General features: G+C 46.2%; 1 protein-coding gene across 1 annotated transcript in view; it reads left to right on the plus strand.

Moving 5' to 3' along the window:
* LOC139760255 (atrial natriuretic peptide receptor 1) overlaps positions 1–24,366 on the plus strand; it is a 469,288-nt gene that overhangs the window by 152,457 nt on the left and 292,465 nt on the right. The window contains exon 3 of the mRNA XM_071683187.1: positions 10,023–10,164. Within this exon, the coding sequence (XP_071539288.1) occupies positions 10,023–10,164 (142 nt within the window). The remainder of the gene's footprint in view (positions 1–10,022; positions 10,165–24,366) is intronic.

Below are 24,366 nucleotides of genomic sequence, written 5' to 3' on the forward strand. Positions count from 1 at the left end.
CTCCAGGGTTGTACCGTCATGCATCAGGGTCATGCCATCATGCTCCAGGATCATATCGTCATGCTCCAGGATCATATCGTCATGCTCCACTGTCATACCATCATGCTCCAGGATCATACCGTCATGCTCCAGGGTCATACCGTCATGCTCCAGGATCATACCGTCATGCCCCAAGGTCATACCGTCATGCTCCAGGTCATACCGTCATGCTCCAGGATCGTTACCGTCATGCTCAGGGTCGTACCATCATGCTCCATAGGATCATATCCGTCATGCTCCAGGGTCATACCGTCTGCTCAGGGTCGTACCGTCATGCTCAGGGTCGTACGTCATGCTCACAGGGTCGTTACCGTCATGCTCAAGGGTCATATACGTCTTGCTCAAGGATCTACGTCATGCTCAAGGTCATACCGTCGTGCTCAGGATCATACCGTCATGCTCCAGGGTCATACCATCGTGCTCCAGGTATAGTACCCCGTATACCGTCATGCTCAGAGGTCATATCCGTCATGCTCAAGGGTCGTAACCTCATGCTCAGGGTCGTATCGTCATGCTCCAGGTATACCATGCTCCATCATCCGTCATGCTCCGGTCATACCTCTGCTCCAGGGTCATACCGTCATTGCTCCAGGATCTACTCATGCTCCAGGATCAAGGTCAGTACCATCATGCTCCAGGGTCGTAAATCCGGGTCTATGTCAAGGATCTATACCGTCATGCTCAAGGGTCGTTCTGTCGTGATCAGGGTCGTACACCGTCGTGCTCAAGGGTCGTATACCGTCATGCTCAAGGGTCGTTCTGTCGTGCTCAAGGGTAGTTCTGTCGTGCCCAAGGGTCGTAGCGTCGTGCCCAAGGACCCTGACGTCGTGTTCAAAGGTCGTACCGTCGTGCCCAAGGGTCGCACCTCTCGTGCGTCAGCAGTCAAGGAAACTGTGCTTAAAGCGAGCTAACCTTCCACGAACGAACACCAGGAAAAAACAATTAAGGATCCAGTGGTGGAGGGGGGAGGAGGAAGGGAGTGAGGTGGGGGTCGTCTACTAAACACAGGCCAATCTTGTGTTACTGTCTGGTCTCCCGGTGTCCCATGCTGGGCCACGCAGTTACGCCTCTCTCTCTCTCTCTCTCTCTCTCTCTCTCTCTCTCTCTCTCTCTCTCTCTCTCTCTCTCTCTCTCTCTCTGTCTTCTACTGGCACAATATTTCAGTCCCTGCTCTCGTGAGCTGTCTGCTTGTGTCCCCCCCTACCGCCAAAGCTTGGACCCATTTGCCACGCTTCTGACCGCCTCTTCCCATAGTTTCTGTGGGGACGCTGGCCAGATGAGGATGGACCGTTACGAACCCTGCCTCCTCTCCTCAGATGGGGAAGCTGTGGGATTCTCCATGATCTCTCGTGTTCCCCCTTCATCTTACTACGTCTCCACCTCCCTATAGGCAACTGAGGATCCCTGATTGATGTGAAAGTGTAGAAACGTAAACACTAGCATCAGCGAGGGAACACAAGACTTCGTTTTCTTACCTGGGAGTATTAGAGGAAAACCTTTAGTGTGTCATTTGACATCAAAGGTACGCCCTAAAAAAGTCTCTCTCTCTCTCTCTCTCTCTCTCTCTCTCTCTCTCTCTCTCTCTCTCTCTCTCTCTCTCTCTCTCCCAGCGCACGACCGGTCCTGAGAGGCTGGTCGGGTTTGCTGAGGCAGACCGGACTCTGTGTGAGAGAGAGGTGTATGTATTTTTCCCATTGAAAATGTTAACGTATACATTTCGCTGTTAAGGTTTCTAGTCCCATTCGACGTTTCATCTTCCTGTTGGCTGAGAAAAATCGCATCGTATGACGTATAGAATTTAATCAGTTTCTTGATTAAATTCTACAAGTCTAACCAGATTCTATTTAGATATCACAAGAATGCCATAGTTCATCTAAGATTGAATGGAAAGTATACATCAAAAAGGTACAAGTAAAGGAATAATATATATATATATATATATATATATATATATATATATATATATATATATATATATATATATATATATAAAACTTTCCAAAATGAACAGAGAAGGGGGCCAAGTGAGGATATATTATATGTGTGTATGTGTGTGTGTGTTACCGGACCCCGCCAGCTTGAGGTTCGGCCGCGAGTGAAAAGTCACCTTTGGGCCAGACTGCGAGTAGTACATTTTCGGTCGGACTTCTTCCCTGGGGGGTTCCACACGTCCATTTTCTGTTGGACACGAGTCGTCAATGTCCATTTCTTTTGACTTCTGTTCCTATAGAAGTTCCTCTCTACGTCTCCTTTCTCCATCTTGGGATCGAGTTGCCTCTAACCGCCAACACATACATTCCCGCCACCAACACATACATTCCCGCCACCACCACATACATTCCCGCCACCACCACGTACATTCCCGCCACCAACACATACATTCCCGCCACACCACATACATTCCCGCCACCACCACATACATTCCCGCCACCACCACGTACATACCCGCCAACACCACGTACATTCACGCCACCACCACGTACATTCCCGCCAACACCACGTACATTCCCGCCACCACCACGTACATTCCCGCCACCACCACGTACATTCCCGCCACACCACGTACATTCCCGCCAACACCACGTACATTCCCGCCAACACCACGTACATTCCCGCCAACACCACGTACATTCCCGCCAACACCACGTATATTCCCGCCAACACCACGTACATTCCGCCAACACCACGTACATTCCCGCCAACACCACGTACATTCCCGCCAACACCACGTACATTCCCGCCACCACCACACTTTCATCACCGCTGCATCCAGTTGGGCACCAGGCAGCCACAGCTACCACATCTCTACTCCTTCCACCACTATGTATTACACTCCACCACGTCCCCTCCACCACCGCACATTTCCTGTACGATTTTCACCTCCTTTATTATCACATCTTAATATCTTCCACACTTTCTCATCATAAGATTCTCCTCCTCCACCACCGTACTCTAGTTATCACTCCATCTCTACTGCGAGAGTTCTACGCTTCCCTCTCCATCATCGTCCTCCATCTCGGCTCCATCCCCTTCCCTGCGACATTTCCCCTTCTTGCCCTCCACACACTCTGTTATCCCGTCTCCATCACACCCGTCTCCATCTACCCATCCATCACACCCGTCTCCATCTACCCATCCATCACACCCGTCTCCATCTACCCATCCATCACACACGTCTCCCTCTACCCATCCATCACACCCGTCTCCATCTACCCATCCTTCACACCCGTCTCCATCTACCCATCCTTCACACCCGTCTCCCTCTACCCATCCATCACACCCGTCTCCATCTACCCATCCATCACACCCGACTCCATCTACTCATCCATCACACCCGACTCCATCACACCCGTCCATCAATCAGACAGCAGCGAGGGACGACGCTCCACGCCCCGCCAAACTTCTTGCCGTATTTCTCGTGTGTAGTGACCCGGAAACCAGGTCATGTTGAAGCTCACCCCCCCCTCTCTCTCTCTCTCTCTGTCTCTCTCTCTCTCTCTCTCTCTCTCTCTCTCTCTCTCTCTCTCTCTCTCTCTCTCTCTCTCTCTCTCTCTCTCTCTCTCTCTCTACACCTCCCCCCGACACCCCTCGGATCACGTCCGCGGTGGTCAAAGGTCGTAGGTTAGAGAGGGACACGACAGAGTCAGTAATCACAGAGTTTGGGCTTATGAGGCGCCAGGAAGAGAGAGAGAGAGAGAGAGAGAGAGAGAGAGAGAGAGAGACACGGGGGGGCGAAAAAGGGTCACGGAGGGGGGGGGGGGGGGGACGACGCGGGCGAGGTCACACACCCACCGGGTTATAAAAGTGGAGATCACGTCTGCAAAATCCCATCACCTCATTTTGGAAATCGCGAGGCTTTCCCGTCGTTTTGTACTGTAAAGTGCAGGCTGACAGCTTTGCCTCAGGGGGGGTTGCTGTCGCGCACACTCCCTTCCGTCGGCCTGGCAAGACGACCACCTCCCTCCACACACACACACACCCTCCACACACACACACCCTCCACCACACACCTCCCACCTCCCCCCGAGCGACACAACCACAGATGGATCGCCTCCTCTCTCTCTCTCACACACACCGCCACCTACACCAACACCCACCCTTCCTCCTCACCTACACCCCCTCCTCCTCACCCACCTGATGGTGAGCAGATACCCTGGGTCACCGAATATTCCCATGACCGAATATCCACCACATCATACCACCCTCACATCTGATGTGCCATTCATTATAGGGTGTCGCGCCTCCGACGATTTGACAACCCTCCACTCCCTGCCTCGTCCTCCTCCTCCTGCTCCTCCTCGTCCTCCTCCTGCTCCTCCTCTTGCTCCTCCTATCACACCTCAAATATCTGACGCTCCTCAGTTGACATTTGGGTCTTGTTTGGCGGGCTCCGCTCTCCTCCTTCCCCCACTGTGGTTCGCCACACAGTCACACACACAGTCACACAGTCACTCAAATCTCATGTCCACAGTTTGAACCATCTGTGTGTACCGTGTTGATATACATGACCCGCGTTCTCATGCCATTGGTGTATCATCCCCTACATACACACAGGCTCGTTCTTCGTGGATTTACAGTGGCTCTGATGATGACGGAGGAGGAGACGGAGCAGCAGGAGCATTGAGAAATTTAATTACGGAGAGAAGGGTGGGAGCTGGTGCCTCCTCGGGTCTCGTATGTTAGTGGCAGCAGGCAGAGAGGGTATATATATATATATATATATATTCATGCTATTTGCCATTTCTCGCATTAGCGAGGTAGCGCAAAGAACAGAAGACAGAGCCTTTGAGGGAATATCCTCACTTGGCCCCCTTCTCTGCTCCCCTTTTGGAAAATCAAAAAAAAAAGAAGAGAGAGAGAGGGAAGGATTTCCAGCCCCCGCTACCTCCCCTTTTAGTCGCCTTCTACGACACGCAAGGAAAACGTGGGAAGTATTCTTTTTCCCCTATCCCCAGGGATATATATATATATATATATATATATATATATATATATATATATATATATATATATATATATATATATATATATATATATATATATATATTACGGCTCTCGGGGACCATGGAGGTGAAGGGGAATCACCTCCACCCATCACCTAATTCATGGAAAGGGGGTAAGGAAGTCGTATGGTGATGGTTTGGACGACGCTACGTGCAGGTAAGGTAAGGTGGGCTTCCTGCCACCGCCTATAGGCTCCCATAAGGTGGTCAGAGGCTGGTTGCGGGCATCCGATGTCTTTCCCCTTGGCCACGAGAACGGTGTGTTTGATGGGGGGGGGGAAACAAGTTGACCTCCACGACTTTATTATAACCATTGGCCAAAAGGGAATTGTCACAAATGGCTTCCAATGTTCCAGAAACCCTTTAGACAACTCAGTACGTTGCTGAAGGTCGTACGAATTGGGTTCCAAGCTTCTCTTCGACGAGAAAGTCGTTGGCTACGGAATGGCGTACATCTTCGTGACGTACCGTTTTCTTCGTGTACCGCTGTACACCCTCCTGCTGTACCGTTTTCTTCGTGTACCGCTGTACACCTTCCTGCTGTACCGTTTTCTTCGTGTACCGCTGTACACCTTCCTGCTGTACCGTTTTCTTCGTGTACCGCTGTACACCTTCCTGCTGTACCGTTTTCTTCGTGTACCGCTGTACACCTTCCTGCTGTACCGTTTTCTTCGTGTACCGCTGTACACCTTGCTGTACCGTTTTCTTCGTGTACCGCTGTACACCTTGCTGTACCGTTTTCTTCGTGTACCGCTGTACACCTTCCTGCTGTACCGTTTTCTTCGTGTACCGCTGTACACCTTCCTGCTGTACCGTTTTCTTATTGTACCGTTGTACCGGTAGTACGCTGGAGGTGTCTTGTGAGATTTTGGGGGGAGCGTCAGACTCCGTCGATCGATCGATCTATCGCTGCGCGCGGACGACGAAGACGCTCGTCTCATAACGAAGGTGGTGTAGTAATGTGACGACGGGCCATCTGGTGGTGGCCTGTGTAATCATTGAACAGACATCGAATAAATGTCACTGTTTTCCGTTGCTTTTTTTATTGTAATAGGGGTCACTGTTTCCCGTTTTTTTTTTCTCGGGCTTTAACAGGGGTCACTGTTTCCCGTTTTTTTTTCTCAGGCTTTAACAGGGGTCACTGTTTCCCGTTTTTTTCTCAGGCTTTAACAGGGGTCACTTTCCCGTTTTTTTTCTCAGGCTTTAACAGGGGTCACTGTTTCCCGTTTTTTTCTCAGGCTGTAACAGGGGGGTCACTGTTTACCGTTTCTTTGTAGACTAACAGGGGTCACTTTCCCGTTTTTTTTTCTCAGGCTGTAACAGGGAGGTCACTGTTTACCGTTTCTTTGTAGACTAACAGGGGTCACTCTTTACCGTTTTTTTTTTCTCAGGCTGTAACAGGGAGGTCACTGTTTACCGTTTCTTTGTAGACTAACAGGGGTCACTGTTTCCCGTTTTTTTTTTTCTTTCTATTTTTCAAGTATGAATACGTATCTTCTCCGTTTATCAAAAATATTTTTAAGAGCCTTCCTCGTTTTTCAAAAGTATTCATGACTGTCTATTCCATTTTTTGAAAAGTATTTCCAGTGCCTTCTCCGTTTTTCAAAAGCAATTTTAGATGCCTTCTCCGTTTTTCAAAAGCAATTTTAGATGCCTTCTCCGTTTTCCCAAAACGATTTTCAAATACATTCTCCGTTTTTTAAGAGAAATTTTTTTTCTAAATTCTTTTGAATATTTTCTTTGATGATTTGTATGAATGACTTGTGAGGCTCCATTGGTCTTGCATGATTCTGTGTTGTTTTACATGTTGTATATATCATCATTTTACAAGCACATGTACTAGGATGATTTACTTGTACGTATTTACAAGATTGTATATTGGTATCATTTACAATTACCTATTCTGGTATGTGTTATTACAAAACACGAATCATTTACAATCACGAATGTTGTAATCATTTACAGGCACGTGTCTTTGAATCATTTACAGTCACGAATGCTGGAATCATTTACAGGCACGTGTCTTCGAATCATTTACAGTCACGAATGCTGGAATCATTTACACGCACATGTGTTGGAATGATTCATAAACACGTTTGCTGGAATCACTTACAACCACCTCTGCTAGAATCATTTACAACCACCTCTGCTAGAATCATTTACAACCACCTCTGCTAGAATCATTTACAACCACCTCTGCTAGAATCATTTACAACCACCTCTGCTAGAATCATTTACAACCACCTCTGCTAGAATCATTTACAACCACCTCTGCTAGAATCATTTACAACCACCCCTGCTAGAATCATTTACAACCACCTCTGCTGGAATCATTTACAACCACCTCTGCTAGAATCATTTACAACCATCTCTGCTAGAATCATTTACAACCACCTCTGCTAGAATCATTTACAACCACCTCCCTTGGAATAATTTACAACCACCTCTGCTAGAATCATTTACAACCACCTCTGCTAGAATCACTTACAACCACCTCTGCCAGAATCATTTACAACCACCTCCCTTGGAATAATTTACAACCACCTCTGCTAGAATCATTTACAACCACCTCTGCTAGAATCATTTACAACCACCTCTGCTAGAATCATTTACAACCACCTCTGCTAGAATCATTTACAACCACCTCTGCTAGAATCACTTACAACCACCTCTGCTGGAATCATTTACAACCACCTCTGCTAGAATCATTTACAACCATCTCTGCTAGAATCATTTACAACCACCTCTGCTAGAATCATTTACAACCACCTCTGCTGGAATCATTTACAACCACCTCTGCTAGAATAATTTACAACCACCTCTGCTAGAATCATTTACAACCACCTCCCTTGGAATAATTTACAACCACCTCTGCTAGAATCATTTACAACCACCTCTGCTAGAATCACTTACAACCACCTCTGCCAGAATCATTTACAACCACCTCCCTTGGAATAATTTACAACCACCTCTGCTAGAATCATTTACAACCACCTCTGCTAGAATCATTTACAACCACCTCTGCTAGAATTATTTACAACCACCTCTGCTAGAATCATTTACAACCACCTCTGCTAGAATCACTTACAACCACCTCCCTTGGAATCATTTACAACCACCTCTGCTAGAATCATTTACAACCACCTCCCTTGGAATAATTTACATCCAGCCGTCCAAAATTAATTTACAAGCGCCGTGTTCCAAAGTCTCTCACACTTGAATACATTGACAAACCTTACATGTGCGAAAAGTGGCTTGCGAATATCTGATTTACCATCAAGGAGCTGAGTCTCTTCTTGGTTTCCAGAAATGCATTAACGTAGGGCGCTGCCCTTTGGGGCGACGATCGCTCCCGAGTTATCCAAAGTTAGGTCGCTGGAGCTGGTGTTAAGACTCGGGTGATAATGTGTTATCAGATGACTCTAAAGGTGTTAGGATGTAAAGATATATATATATATATATATATATATATATATATATATATATATATATATATATATAATCCTATAAGTCCAAGACAATCGCATGTTTACCAAATGGCGTCCCAGCCTCGTCTCTTCGATGCACATCAACCGACCGTCGTCACATTTCTCTCCTGTGCCTCCCCTGATGATGTGATTATTACACGAAAGTGCACTTGGGAACTTTTCGTGTTTCATGTTTCCCATGGACTTATTGGAATATCTTGATTACGCGCAAAATTGTGATCCTTTCCAATATATATATATATATATATATATATATATATTTGGCCAAGAGAGTTTGGTGTTATGTATCAGTGTTTTCGTCTGCTTCTGGGGGAAAGTAAGACAAGTTTGTAACAGTTTTATAGTTCCTGTTACAGCAAGGGGATGGGATTACAGCCTAGATGCATTTAGGAATAATGATGGTTACAGGTTACAGGTCTGCCTTTCGTGTTGAAACCACTGTACGTATTTCAGTGATAAAGATATTGGTAACGTGTTTAGCTTAATCTTTGTGAGTTTGAATGTCACTTGTGAGGTTCAAAGTAAATTTTTTGTCGAGTTGAAATGTGGCGTGTATGATTTAAAGTAATTTGTGGTGAGTTTATGAGGGATAGTGTGACTTAAAGTGGTCTATGGTAAGTTTGTGTGACTTGTGATCTATAGGTAATTTCTGGTTCACGTATGTGACTTGAGTCGTCTAAAGTAATCTTCGTGATTGTGTGTGACGAGGCTTAATGTAATTTTGGTTAGTTTCCTTGATTTTTGAGGTTTTGAAATAATCGTGGTATATTTGTGAGTTGTGAGGTTTAAAAGTAATCTTAAGTTTAAGTGTATATTTTGTGGTTATGATTATACTTATGATTTACTTGGAAGAGATAGTGTTTGATATAATTACTTTAATACTGCCATGCGAATTGTATAGTGTATTATCCTCCCTGTACGTTTCGAGCACAACGGTACGACCCCTGAGCACGACGGTACGACCTTGTGCACGATGGCACGACCCTTGTGAACAACGGTACGACCTTGTGCACGATGACACGACCCTTGTGCACGACGGTACGACCCTCGAGCACGACGGTACGACCCTTGAGCACGACGGTACGACCCTTGAGCTCGACGGTACGACCCTTGAGCACGATGACCAGGTCGCACCAGGGGTCAAGGACACTCAATGGAAATGGCAGCTTTGATGAAACATTTCCAAACACATCGCAACCCAACTTCACGTAACATTCGAGCAGACGACTTGAATAACACCAGCCATGAATCCACCATTTTCCTTTAAGTGTTCCCTCTTCGTTTTCTTTGACGGTTCTCACGCCCCGGAAACCCCACTCATGTGTCAAGTGCTGTTCCTTTTGAGTCGTATCTCTGGGTGTTCCATCACGCTCCATGGACACATATCCATTCGCGTGGCTTTCTCGCCTCATTTAGGTATTTGTAGGATTTACGTATGGGCTTCATTGTTGACATGGGATCTAATTTCTCTTTTTGTCTTCCCTCGCAACAGGACTGCGGCCAATTACAAGCCCTGGTACAACGCCAGCGACACCGACGAGAGAAACGAAATCGCCAAGAAGGCATACGAGGCTGTATTGACGGTAACGGCCCGAGCCCCGAGCAGCGACCAGTATAAAAACTTCTCCAGCCATGTGAGTACCCGCGGTGTGTGGGTGAGGGCGTGGTCATCGTGTGGACTCGTGAGTTGGCCTACAAACGTTCCGTTGGAGCCAAGGACTGTTGTATCACAAGTTGGCCTCCAAAACGTTTCGTTGAAGCCAAGAACTGTAGTTTTATAAGTTGGTCTCAAACGTTTCGTTGGAGCCAAGGACTATTGCTTCACAAGTTGGCCTCCAAACGTTTAGTTGGAGCCAAGGACTGTTGCTTTATAACTTCGCTTCAAACGTTTCGTTGGAGCCAAGGACTGTTGCATCATAAGTTGGCCTCCAAACGTTTCGTTGAAGCCAAGAACTGTAGTATTATAAGTTGGCCCCAAACATTTCGTTGGAACCAAGGACGGTAGCTTCACAAGTTGGCCTCCAAACGTTTCGTTGGAGCCAGGGACTGTTGCATCACAAGTTGGCTTCCAAACGTTTCGTTGGAGCCAAGGACTGTTGCTTTATAACTTCGCTTCAAACGTTTCGTCAGAGCCAAGAACTGTAGCTTTACATGTTGGACTCAAACGTTTGTTGGAGCCAAATACTGTAACTTCATAAGTTGGCCTCAAACTTTTCCTGAGAGCCTAGCAATGTAGCCACGCAACTTATATATAAGTGCCACAAAAGAATTTGAATGGTATCCTCCAAATCCATTCTGAATGTATATAGGCCAGAAGGAATTCGAATCGGTAAGTTGAATAGAATTTGAATAGAGATATTGTGATAAGGACAACGTTCGAATACCCGAAAGTTCCACGCGACAGAAGCGTTTCACGTGATGGAAAAGTTTGTACAAAAAAAACTTTCACTTGTTGGAAATGTTTGTGATCGAAGTTTGACGTGACTGGGAAAGTCTTGAAGCGATTGAAACCATGTGAAAAGCTTCTTGTGGTCGAAGTTTCATGTGGTCGACTCTTGTCTTTAATGCCTCATAGGACAGATATATGCTGGACGAATTGAGATAGCTTTCTCCCCCTCCCTCAGAACAACCCACTCACTCACCCACCAACCCACCCTCTTATTTTTCGTTATGTGAAAAAGAAAATATTGTAGTCTTGTCTCCTCTCCACTTGAAGCCGTATTTCAAATATCTTGACGAAGAAACTCTTGATCCAAACTACAATGATTTATACATACGTAGTGAATGTAAATCCCGGATGTGATTACGGGGTAAGCGAAGGACTGGGTTGACCTTAACCTGGCTAATGTGGCTTGGAGGGAGGGTGGCAGCGGGTGAGCACGAAAAAAGAAAAAAGAATTCACTATGCAAATTTGATACCTGCTTGAGGTTTGGATATTGTTCCATTGTCGTGAAATTTCTCCACTTCGTATATATTTTCATTATTATTAGTCACTCTCACATGAACCTAAGACCCATTCGCCTGGGGTTCTTGCGATGCGGAGGCTGCGCTACGTTTAGCAGCAGGGAAAGGATGGGCTCCTTTGGAGTGAGAAGTTCTTCCGTGGGTTTGTGTTACTCTGATGATACACCTTCGCCCGAAGGTGACTTTTCACTCTCAGCGTCACTACAAGCAGGAGGAGCACGGTAACACCATATTTTTCACTCGCAGCGTCACTAAAAGCAGGAGGAGCACGGTAACACCTTATCTTTCACTCGCAGCGTCACTACAAGCAGGAGGAGCACGGTAACACCTTATCTTTCACTCGCAGCGTCACTACAAGCAGGGGGAGTACGGTAACACCTTATTTTACTTGTACAGTCTGTTATGCATATCCTCTCTACGTCGTTCATGCCTTAGTTTACAAGAGTGTGTTTGTACACTTGTGTGTTTACCATATAAGAAATGACAAGTTTTCCCCCTCCCCCTACCCACTCCCTACCTCCCTTCAGACGAAATACGTCCCATCTGGCATAGAATCGTGACCCATTTACGTACGTACATATACCTCCCTTCAGACGACATACTTCCCATCTAACACAGAATCGTGGCCCATTACGCACATGCATACGTGAGTGCCACTGTCTTCTCCATGACCCGCAGTAAGGACTTGGTATGAATCCAGAGGCCTGAGTGAGGTCTCTGCTGTGCTAGACTCTCGTAGGACATGAACCAGCCCCTAAGGTGTTGTCGAGTCCCATCCCATAGACCATGACATGGCAGACTTCAGAGAGCCACTTACTCGAACATTACCATAGTGTCCTCGATCTGAGTCTTGCCTCCGTAGCGCTACGTTCCTATCCATCTCTCTTCCCTTGCCTGAGTTTTCTGTGGCTGACAGAAGATGCACCTTATTGTCAAGTCCCAAGATATCATCCAGCAATATTTGTATCTCTATTTTCCTTATGGTCATACATACTCGTCATTTCCCGCGTTAGCGAGGTAGCGTTAAGAACAGAGGACTGGGCATTAGAGGGAATATTCTATTTTGGCTATCTATTTTTTATTGTCATACGTACTCGTCATTTCCCGCGTCAGCGACGTAGCGTTAAGAACAGAGGACTGAGCCTTAGAGGGAATATTCTATTTTGGCTGTCTATTTTTTATTGTCATACGTACTCGTCACTTTCCCGCGTCAACGTGGTAGCGTTAAGAACAGAGGACTGGGCCTTAGAGGGGATATCCTCACTAGGCCCCCTTCTCTGTTCCGTTTTTTGGAAAAGTAAAAAACGATAGGGGAGGATTTCCAGCACCCCCGCTCCCTCCCCTTTTAGTCGCCTTCTACGACACGGCAGGGAATACTTGGGAAGTATTCTTTCTCAATATACCAGGTGTAGCAAGTATACGCAGCCTCTCACACACACACACACCTGACATAACACATCCTCTGCTCAAACCCGGTGGGTGTAAAGTAATTCAAACATTCCGTTTTCCTCTTCACTGTCACACCATTTTACAAACACATTCAATCCCGTTTTTTTGATATATATATTTTTTTTTCTTTCTTGCATCGAAAACAGACGTCGGGTTGGCGGACCCTCGTTGCTGGAGAGGTGAGACTGGAATGGAGATTATGATTCGTCTCGCAACACAATTGAGAGCCACGATGACTAACCCCCCCCCCATCAGAGGAGACTGAGGGAAGTGATGAATAAAAAAAGGAAGCCAGGCGCTGCTCCGATGATTTGCCGCTCCTGTCCTGAACGTACGTGTGTGTGTGTGTGTGTGTGTGTGTGTGTGTGTGTGTGTGTGTGTGAGGGAGGATGGTATGGCTTTTCATCTCTGAGAGCGAGAGAGGTGGAGGAGGAGTTAGGTATGTCGGCAGCGTGAAATTGAAAGGACGTATCATATCCCCCTGTGCTCTGCACGGACGGTTGCAAATATATTTTGCTAGTGAGGATAACGCGGGTGGTGGAATAAAGAAAAAGGGCATATATATACACGCACATATACATATCAACTTATACACATATACGTACATAAACATACATATACACAGACATAGGTTGGTGTAGCAATTACAGAATTGGGTATGTATCTTCGTCTGTGTGGGACATCGAATATACCTACGTGGAAGTGGCCTTTAAATGGCCACATAAGACGCCACCTCGCTTCTCTGGTTCCTGAAAGACACGTATGAGGAATTACTTCCTCACTGAGTGAGGACGTGAGGGGTCCGCTGTGTGGTCATAAAGGACTGAACTCCTTTACCCAGGTTTCTGTGGCATTAGAATGTCTTCCCTCCTCCTCACCCACCCACACTCTCTACCCACCCCATTCAGATACGTACGCGGAGGACCAACCAAAAATCTCTCTCTCTCTCTCTCTCTCTCTCTCTCTCTCTCTCTCTCTCTCTCTCTCTCTCTCTCTCTCTCTCTCTCTCCTTCTCTCCTTCTCTCCTTCTCTCTCTCTCTTTTTTTCCATCCAACTGAGCAGAGACGCGAGTCTTTGTCCGTGTGATGGATCCCGCTCAGATTCCCTTTCCAAGAACACATTAGTATCATGAAGAGTAACCTAACCCGCCCAGGGGGTTCCATCCTCCCTTTCGCATGACGTTTGGAGGGGCAAACGAAGCCAGGCGTCTCTCGCGAACAGGTGATGTGATCAGAACCCGCGTGCGATGGTCTCGCTTTATTTTTTATTTTTTTCGCCTGACGTCCTATATAAAAAAAAAAAAAGCTTTATGGAAGTTCCTTTTCTTTTTTTTTTGTTTTTTTTTTACTAGTGTTATCGATTTTGCTTTATCGTCTCTCGATCGTCTGTGTCTGGAGGTTGAGATGCGAGAGAGAGAGAGACATATGGCCAATGGGTTTGGAGAGACGTTCCTTCCCTCTCACAAGGTCTCTCTCTCTCTCTCTCTCTCTCTCTCTCTCTCTCTCTCTCTCTCTCTCTCTCTCTCTCTCTCTCTCTCTCTCTCTCTCACACACACACACACACACACAGAGCGCTGGGTATGAAGACAGCTGAAGCAATTCTTGGACAAATAACTCGTCTGGTGTCGCTAATGAGTCGCTTAATTACTAAGTGCGTTAATGAGTCTCAGGCGGAATGTCTTCGGGGACGCGCCCCTCGTAGGAGGCGGAAGAAGGAGGAGGAGGAGGAGGAAGAGGAGGAAGAGGGGTTCTCCTCTCTTATGCCTCAGAGGTTACGGACTTCTTGTGTGTCGTCGGAGACGTGGAGGTTGAGGGGCGCCCGCCCTCCAATGCTGATGCTGCAGCTGGTCACCACATGACCTGGAGCCTCGCGGGGCGTTTAGGGGGGGGGGGGATGACGGTGAGAGAGAGAGAGAGAGAGAGAGAGAGAGAGAGAGAGAGAGAGAGAGAGAGAGAGAGAGAGAGACCTGGCCTACCTACCTACGAGTACCTCAAAAGATTGCGTCTCTAAGGCAGGGCTACCACGAAGTGCCCTTACCGCGCACGTCTTGCTTGGGTCTCTCTCTCTCTCTCTCTCTCTCTCTCTCTCTCTCTCTCTCTCTCTCTCTCTCTCTCTCTCTCACACACACACACACACATTACATGATTGTAGATCCTGGGATCGTTTGGGACTCTTTTCAACCATTCATCGAGGTTTACCTTTCCTGTATTCGTCCCACGCTGGTTTCATATATTTGCCTTCGTGGGGGCATTGAAGAATAGTCCTTGGGATCTCGTGTGGTTTTGAGATATCATTTTGGGGGTACATTTCGTGGTGCTGTGGGCTTGATAATAGCTGCTGTGTCAACATAGGGTTTTTGTAGGCTCGGTACATTGTGTCCACACATCGTCGTCGTCTTCGTTAAATGGCGAGTTAGTTCGGCTTTGCGTGGCGGTAAACATACGTTCCTTCTCTTCGATTTTAGTCTCTGAAGTGTTTTTGGAAGGTCTCGCAACTCTGTAAAATCCCGCTGTGTTTGTTTGGTTACCACCAATCTCTTCCTCACGTTAATATTAACATACTCGTTACTTTTGTCTCGACATGGGAGTTCTCATGATCCTACCTCTCATTAGCTGGGTCATATTCAAGATCCGAATCACTTTCATTTCGACTTTAACATCTGCTTCACTTTCGATCACTTTCCGTCGCACTTTGGGACACTTTCCCCCATTGGTTTGAACTCGTCTTCGCTCAGTTCTATCAGTCACTTTAACCCATCTGATGGATGTGTGTATCAAGAGAGAGAGAGAGAGAGAGAGAGAGAGAGAGAGAGAGAGAGAGAGAGAGAGAGAGAGAGAGAAGGCACTCAGGTCCGTCTTGAGAAGTGACCTTGGAAGGGTCAGGTCAAAGGTCAGGTCATCATAAGGAAGAGAGAGGGGTGTAGGGGAGGGGGTAAAACACACTGATTACAAAAAAATGAGTACAAGGGAGTGTGTAGGTACAGACGATACACGAGTACTATTTCTGATTACATTGTACATAATAGTACAGTAGCACACTAATGATTTCTTAAAGTAAAGGATAAAGCAAGGGGAAAGTGCAGTAATGTTCTCTTGAAGGATAAAGCAAGGGGAAAGTACAGTAATGTACTCTTGAAGGATAAAGCAAGGGGAAAAGTACAGTAATGTTCTCTTGAAGGATAAAGCAAGGGGAAAGTACAGTAATGTACTCTTGAAGGATAAAGCAAGGGGAAAAGTACAGTAATGTTCTCTTGAAGGATAAAGCAAGGGGAAAGTACAGTAATGTACTCTTGAAGGATAAAGCAAGGGGAAAAGTACAGTAATGTTCTCTTGAAGGATAAAGCAAGGGGAAAGTACAGTAATGTACTCTTGAAGGATAAAGCAAGGGGAAAGTACAGTAATGTACTCTTGAAGGATAAAGCAAGGGGAAAGTACAGTAATGTACTCTTGAAGGATAAAGCTAGGGGAAAGTGAACAACAGCTGCTTACATGTCAAGTGAAGATGACGTATTAGCATATCATATTCCAGTCATGCCTCAACACAAGTGCCTCTCTCTCGCGCAGCATTGCGTGATCTCGCTAATGGCCACAGCACGCGAGCGGTCGCATCCTTCCCTCCCTCTACGCTAGGCCGTGGGAAACGAAGCATCGAACGTTGGTTGAAAGTGATTTATATGAATGTGAGCGTTTGGGGTTGGGTCTGGGGTGTGCGGTTGGAGACGGAGGAAGGGAGGGAGGCGCGCGAGTACCCAAGTCGAGGGAAGGTGGGTGTGTGTGTGTGTGTGTGTGTGTGTGTGTGTGTGTGTGTGTGTGTGTGTGTGTGTTCATCCCCACACTGGCAGGAGCCATGTGTGCAAGGAGAACAGGGAACGAAGAAAGGAGAAACAAGTGGGAAAAAAAAGGGGGGGGGAACAGAGATAATTCTATTTCCCCCATCTTGGTGAAATGGCTATGTTCTAATTCCCCGAACGTAGTAATCGTCCTTGAGAGACCGTCTCTTGGACGTGTGTGACGAAAACAGTCTGGTGTGTAATGAGACGCCTCGCCTCCCCAACATGTGCGGATTTACCTAAAGGAACGATGGATGGATGGGCGTTTCTTCGTCGATGTCAGTCCATGTTATATCAGGTGGACCGTCTGGTCTTCCAAGGATGATCATTGGTATCTGTGATAAGGATCAGGTTCACTGAGAAATAGAATGTGGATTCGAGTGTCCTAGACTTAATATATTACACACACACACACACACACCACACACACACACACACACACACACACACACACACACACACACACACACACACCTCTACGTCATGACGAATCATGACCCTTCTGGTCTAAGAAGCAAACTTGGCTCCATCAGTGGGCCCGAGGGGACGAGGGTTTGGGGTTCGTGGCTGGCGGAGAATAGAGATAAGAGAGAGATAAGAGATAAAGCCTCCACTGGGAGAGACTAGCTGTGAGAGATGGAATATAGTGCAACAGGGGCGTGGTGTTACCCTCCTCCCTTGTGTTATCTCCACAGGGGGATGGGAATAGGAGGAAGTTGGGAAATAGGGGATCTAAAATGTGTGTGTCTTTGAAAAGGGTGATCTAAAGGGTTCCATCTTTGAAATAGGTGAATCCAAAGGATGTATCTATGAAATAGGGAATCGGAAGGGTTTATCTGTAAAATAGGCATTCAAATTGGTGTATCAGTGAAATAGGGAATTAAAAGAAGGTATCCATAGAATAGGGGATTAAAAAAAATGGCATCTATAGAATAGAGAAATAAAAGAAGGCATCGATAGAATAGGGAAATAAAACGGTATGTCTATGAAATAGGGAATCAGAAGGTAGTGTCTATGAAATAGAGAATCAGAAGGGGTGTATGTAGACACCTGGCATGCGATCCCTTCCCGTTTAAAAAGGACCGGATCTCTCACTGCCTTTCGACCAGATTAGCTGTCCTGTTTCCATCCCATTACAGATAAGATAACCTCGCCATCATCAATTGGATAACCTGTTATCTATCCTTCCCATGTCCACCCATATATCATACCTCGCCTTGTAGGGCTCTCGTGACGTACCTATCCAGAGCTGCGAATCTCTTCTATCGACCTCGTAAGGAGCATTCTCCTCCCCCATCCCTCGAGAATAATGATCCTTGCCTCCATCCTTGACAAAGAAGGAGCTTTTCGTTTTTACATCTTGGTGTTCTTCGCCATCACAGACAGCCTCGAGAGGATCCACTCGTCTGTATCTATTTACGTTCCTTTGTGTTCCTTTTTGTGTACCTTTTCTTCATTGTGCTGCTCCTCTTCCTCTTCCTCCTCCTCCTCCTCTTCTCCCTTGACACATACTGCTTTTACCTACAGCATCACGACCCCATCCGCCCGAAGTCTCGTGTCAAACACTAGCTCTCCTCTCCCACTGCCGGTACGCCTCGACCACTGGACACCATCCCCTTCCGCTGTCTGTGTCAAAGGCTCGATCTGTCCCAGCACCTTGACAGGCACCCTTCTCCCGTCCCATGGACAAGCAGCCCTCATCACCCTGATGTACTTCCCTCTTTCCCAGCTGCCACATAGCTCTCCTCTTCCACCCCATTTTGTTTGAGAGGCACATCTCATGTCCCCCAGAGACTGTATGTGCGTGTGTTTGCCTGCAATGTTACCAAATGGTCTTAAAGGAAAACTGAACCCTGGCCATTTTAATTGCACTCAGAATATAGCGCTTTACTGCCAGTTAGTAAGTTACCGTTGTTTACATTTCCTTAAGCTTCGAACCCAACTTCCAAAACCTTTATAGACATAGAGTTTTGAGTCCAAAGTGATCCGACTCATTGACTCTTCCAGACTAACTTCAAAACTTGACCCGCTTGCCCAACGGCACAGTGTTAGTTCACTTTCTTCCTTTTTTGTATATATGTGTATGTATATATTACTTTGAGTTTTGCACCCGAGAACTGTCTGCTTGTGTACCCCCCAACACTGGCTGGACCACGCAATACTCGGCAAGCTGCTGCTTCTCATGATTACTATGTGGCCCTTTGCAACTCAGGGGTGGGCCGTTTTGATAACTGTTTTTTCCCCTACTTCTCGAAGGTTTGGAACTCTCTACCCTTTTCATAACGTCTCGTGTCTTTACAATGTTTGGCCCATTGTAAAAGAAAGATTTTTCACTCCCTCCAAAATTTGTGGTTCCTTTTCTCGGTCGCTTCTTTTTTTTTCATCAACCACTTTATATTTCAATTAAGTTTCGGCCTTGATGCAGACTCTTGTCTGTGGTGATTGGAGCCTCCATCATAAAACAGTCGAGTCGACGGAAATAAATCAAAATGTAATTTTACTCCCAAGAAATAAAAGAAAAAAAAATGATTTGGCTCGTTAAAAATAAAACGGAAGAAACCTCGTAATTTTACCCAGAAATAAAACGTATCTCCCGTCGGAAATAAGAGACTGCACTTTACGGTGTAGAGATAGAACGAAAGAAATGAGATGATAGATCTCATCATAGAATGTGGTAGAGGGGGGACGACGGCACGGTCGTTACATACTCCAAGTGGAACTTTTAATCTCGTGATTTGAATCGGCGATTTCTCGTCTAATTTCATCTGCAGGGAGGAGAGAGAGAGAGAGAGAGAGAGAGAGCACCGCTGACTCCTTAAGGGCCAAATTCCCCCTGCTTCCTGCAGCGTTTCCACCCATTGGCTCCTGGTGGTATAGTCTTGTAATGGCGGGATGTGTCTTGTGCTGAAACCTTCTCCCAGGCGTGCGGGACTGATGCATTAGCCCGCTGCTGAAGAGCGAGACTCGAGGGGAAAGTATTTAGTCTCTCTCTCTCTCTCTCTCTCTCTCTCTCTCTCTCTCTCTCTCTCTCTCTCTCTCTCTCTCTCTCTCTCTCTCTCTCACCTACCTGGATAGCTCTGCCTTTACTCCCTGCCTGCCTGGGGATTGGGGGGGCACACACACACACATACACACACACACACACACACACACACACACACACACATAGCGCTTGAGAACACCTAACTGGCACGACTTGTTCTTCATGACCTTGAGACTTTCCTGCGGTGAGCGCTACGCGTTCAGCCCCATAGGATCTCGTCTTAAATACTCGTATATATATCAAATACAGTCAGTCTTTGGTAATGGAGTATAAGTGTTACGTTTCAAAATGTACGTTGGTAATAGTGGACGTTGGTAATTGTGGACGTTTTGCTTCATATAGCGAAGACCTTTAGATATAACAAAGCTTTTGCTTCATATAGCGAAGACCTTTAGATATAACACAGCTCTTGCTTTATATAGCGAAGACTTTAGATATAACAAAGCTTTAGCCTCATATAGCGAAGACTTTAGATATAACAAAGCTTTAGCCTCATATAGCGAAGACTTTAGATATAACAAAGCTTTTGCTTCATATAGCGAAGACCTTAGATATAACAAAGCTTTAGCCTCATATAGCGAAGACTTTAGATATAACAAAGCTTTAGCCTCATATAGCGAAGACTTTAGATATAACAAAGCTTTAGCCTCATATAGCGAAGACTTTAGATATAACAAAGCTTTGGCCTCATATAGCGAAGACTTATAACAAAGCTTTAGCCTCATATAGCGAAGACCTTTAGATATAACAAAGCTTTAGCCTCATATAGCGAAGACTTTAGATATAACAAAGCTTTTGCTTCATATAGCGAAGACCTTTAGATATAACAAAGCTTTTGCCTCATATAGCGAAGACTTTTGATATAACAAAGCTTTTGCTTCATATAGCGAAGACCCTTAGATATAACACAGCTCTTGCTTTATATAGCGAAGACCTTTAGATATAACACAGCTCTTGCTTTATATAGCGAAGACTTTAGATATAACACAGCTTTTGCTTTATATAGCGAAGACTTTTGATATAACAAAAGCTTTTGCTTCATATAGCGAAGACTTCAGATATAACAAAGCTTTAGCCTCATATAGCGAAGACTTTAGATATAACAAAGCTCTTGCTTTATATAGCGAAGACCCTTAGATATAACACAGCTCTTGCTTTATATAGCGAAGACTTTAGATATAACACAGCTTTTGCTTCATATAGCGAAGACTTTTGATATAACAAAAGCTTTTGCCTCATATAGCGAAGACTTTTGAGGTATATGTTAACGAGGAAGTTAATTATTAAGTTAATTACACCATCTGTGGCACTTGGGGAAAGCTTTGGTGATGAACAAAAGGGGGCTGGGTGGGAGGTAATTATCTTACGACACATTTGAATTCGTTGACAAATATGTAGCAGCTTTTGCTGAATCTTTAGCTTTTTTTTGAGGGGTTGGGGGACTTTAGCTTTTTTGGGGGGGTTGAGGGGACTTTAGCTTTTTTGGGGGGACTTTAGCTTTTTTGTGGGGGTTGAGGGGACTTTAGCTTTTTTGGGGGGGTTGAGGGGGACTTTAGCTTTTTGGGGGGGTTGGGGGACTTTAGCTTTTTTGGGGGGGTTGAGGGGACTTTAGCTTTTTTGGGGGGTTGGGGGGACTTTAGCTTTTTGGGGGGGTTGAGGGGACTTTATCTTTTTTTGGGGGGTTGAGGGGGACTTTAGCTTTTTTTTGGGGGGGGTTGAGGGGGACTTTAGCTTTTTGGGGGGACTTTAGCTTTTTTGGGGGGTTGAGGGGGACTTTAGCTTTTTTTTGGGGGGAAGGGCAGGGCGGGTGGGGGGAGACAGACCTTGGATCCTTTTAGCGAATTGATTTTAACTTTTCGCGTCAGATTTTTTGATAAGTGAGAGTGATTTGGGTGGAATCGGAAGCCATTCAAAGGATCGATTAGATCTGGGGCTGGTGAAGTCTTAAGCCCGCGTCGTTTGGTAAATGGAAGGTTTTTGGCAACACTTGAGAAAAAGCGGGAAGGTTTTTGGTAACGCTTGAGATAAAGTGGGAAGGTTTTTGGTAACGCTTGAGATAAAGTGGGAAGGTTTTTGGCAACGCTTGAGATAAAGTGGGAAGGTTTTTGGCAACACTTGAGATAAAGTGGAAAGGTTTTTGGCAACACTTGAGATAAAGTGGGAAGGTTTTTGGCAACGCTTGAGATAAAGTGGGAAAGGTTTTTGGCAACACTTGAGATAAAGTGGGAAGGTTTTTGGCAACACTTGAGATAAAGTGGGAAAGGTTTTTGGCAACACTTGAGATAAAGTGGGAAAGGTTTTTGGCAACACTTGAGATAAAGTGGGAAGGTTTTTGGTAACGCTTGAGAAAAAGCGGGAAGGTTTTTGGCAACACTTGAGATAAAGTGGGAAGGTTTTTGGCAACGCTTGAGAAAAAGCGGGAAGGTTTTTGGCAACACTTGAGATAAAGTGGGAAGGTTTTTGGCAACACTTGAGAAAAAGTGGGAAGGTTTTTGGCAACACTTGAGATAAAGTGGGAAGGTTTTTAGTAACGCTTGGGATAAAGTGGGAAGGTTTTTGGCAACACTTGAGATAAAGTGGGAAGGTTTTTGGCAACACTTGAGATAAAGCGGGAAGGTTTTTGGCAACACTTGAGATAAAGTGGGAAGGTTTTTGGCAACACTTGAGATAAAGTGGGAAAGGTTTTTGGCAACGCTTGAGATAAAGTGGGAAGGTTTTTGGCAACGCTTGAGATAAAGTGGGAAGGTTTTTGGCAACACTTGAGATAAAGTGGGAAGGTTTTTGGCAACGCTTGAGATAAAGCGGGAAGGTTTTTGGCAACGCTTGAGATAAAGTGGGAAGGTTTTTGGCAACACTTGAGATAAAGTGGGAAGGACTTTAGAAAACACTTGGAGTTAAAGTGAAAGGGATTTGGCAGTGCTAGAGGTAGGTCGAGTTTGGGAATACTTACGATAAGTGAAAGGTTTTTGACAACACTTGACGTAAGTAGAAAGCGTCCTGGCAACACTAGTAATAAGTGGAAGGGTTTTGACAACACTTGGGGTAAGTGGAAAGAATTTCTGGCAACCCTTGATATGAGTGGAAAATCCTTTGGTAACGCTTGGGTTAAGTGGGAGATTGGTAACACTTGATTTAAGTGGGAAGCACCTGGGATAAGTGGATGGGACTCTGTAGCACTTGGGATAAGTGGACGGGACTCTGTAGCGCCTGGGATAAGTGGACGGGACTCAGCAGCACATGGTATAAGTGGACGGGGCTCTGTAGCACCTGGGATAAGTGGACGGGGCTCTGTAGCACCTGGGATAAGTGGACGGGACTCTGTAGCACTTGGGATAAGTGGACGGGACTCTGTAGCACTTGGGATAAGTGGACGGGACTCGGCAGCACGTGGGATAAGTGGACGGGACTCTGTAGCACTTGGGATAAGTGGGACTCTGTAGCACTTGGGATAAGTGGACGGGACTCTGTAGCACTTGGGATAAGTGGACGGGACTATGCAGCACCTGGGATAAGTGGATGGGACTCTGTAGCACCTGGGATAAGTGGACGGGGCTCTGTAGCACTTGGGATAAGTGGACGGGGCTCTGTAGCACTTGGGATAAGTGGACGGGACTCTGTAGCACTTGGGATAAGTGGACGGGGCTCTGTAGCACTAGGGATAAGTGGACGGGACTCTGTAGCACTTGGTATAAGTGGACGGGGCTCTGTAGTACCTGGGATAAGTGGACGGGACTCTGTAGCACCTGGGATAAGTGGACGGGGCTCTGTAGCACTTGGGATAAGTGGGACTCAGCAGCACCTGGGATAAGTGGATGGGACTCTGTAGCACTTGGGATAAGTGGACGGGGCTCTGTAGCACTAGGGATAAGTGGATGGGACTCTGTAGCACTTGGGATAAGTGGACGGGGCTCTGTAGCACTTGGGATAAGTGGATGGGACTCTGTAGCACTTGGGATAAGTGGACGGGACTCTGTAGCACTAGGGATAAGTGGATGGGACTCTGTAGCACTTGGGATAAGTGGACGGGACTCTGTAGCACTTGGGATAAGTGGATGGGACTCTGTAGCACTTGGGATAAGTGGACGGGACTCTGTAGCACTAGGGATAAGTGGATGGGACTCTGTAGCACTTGGGATAAGTGGACGGGGCTCTGTAGCACCTGGGATAAGTGGACGGGACTCTGTAGCACTTGGGATAAGTGGACGGGACTCTGTAGCACCTGGGATAAGTGGATGGGACTCTGTAGCACTTGGGATAAGTGGACGGGACTCTGTAGCACTTGGGATAAGTGGACGGGGCTCTGTAGCACTTGGGATAAGTGGGACTCAGCAGCACCTGGGATAAGTGGACGGGACTCAGCAGCACTTGGGATAAGTGGACGGGACTCTGTAGCACTAGGGATAAGTGGATGGGACTCTGTAGCACTAGGGATAAGTGGATGGGACTCTGTAGCACTTGGGATAAGTGGACGGGGCTCTGTAGCACTTGGGATAAGTGGACGGGACTCTGTAGCACCTGGGATAAGTGGACGGGGCTCTGTAGCACTTGAG

The sequence above is a fragment of the Panulirus ornatus genome, chromosome 36 (genome assembly GCF_036320965.1).
Source record: "Panulirus ornatus isolate Po-2019 chromosome 36, ASM3632096v1, whole genome shotgun sequence".
NCBI classification, from domain to species: Eukaryota; Metazoa; Arthropoda; class Malacostraca; order Decapoda; family Palinuridae; genus Panulirus; species Panulirus ornatus.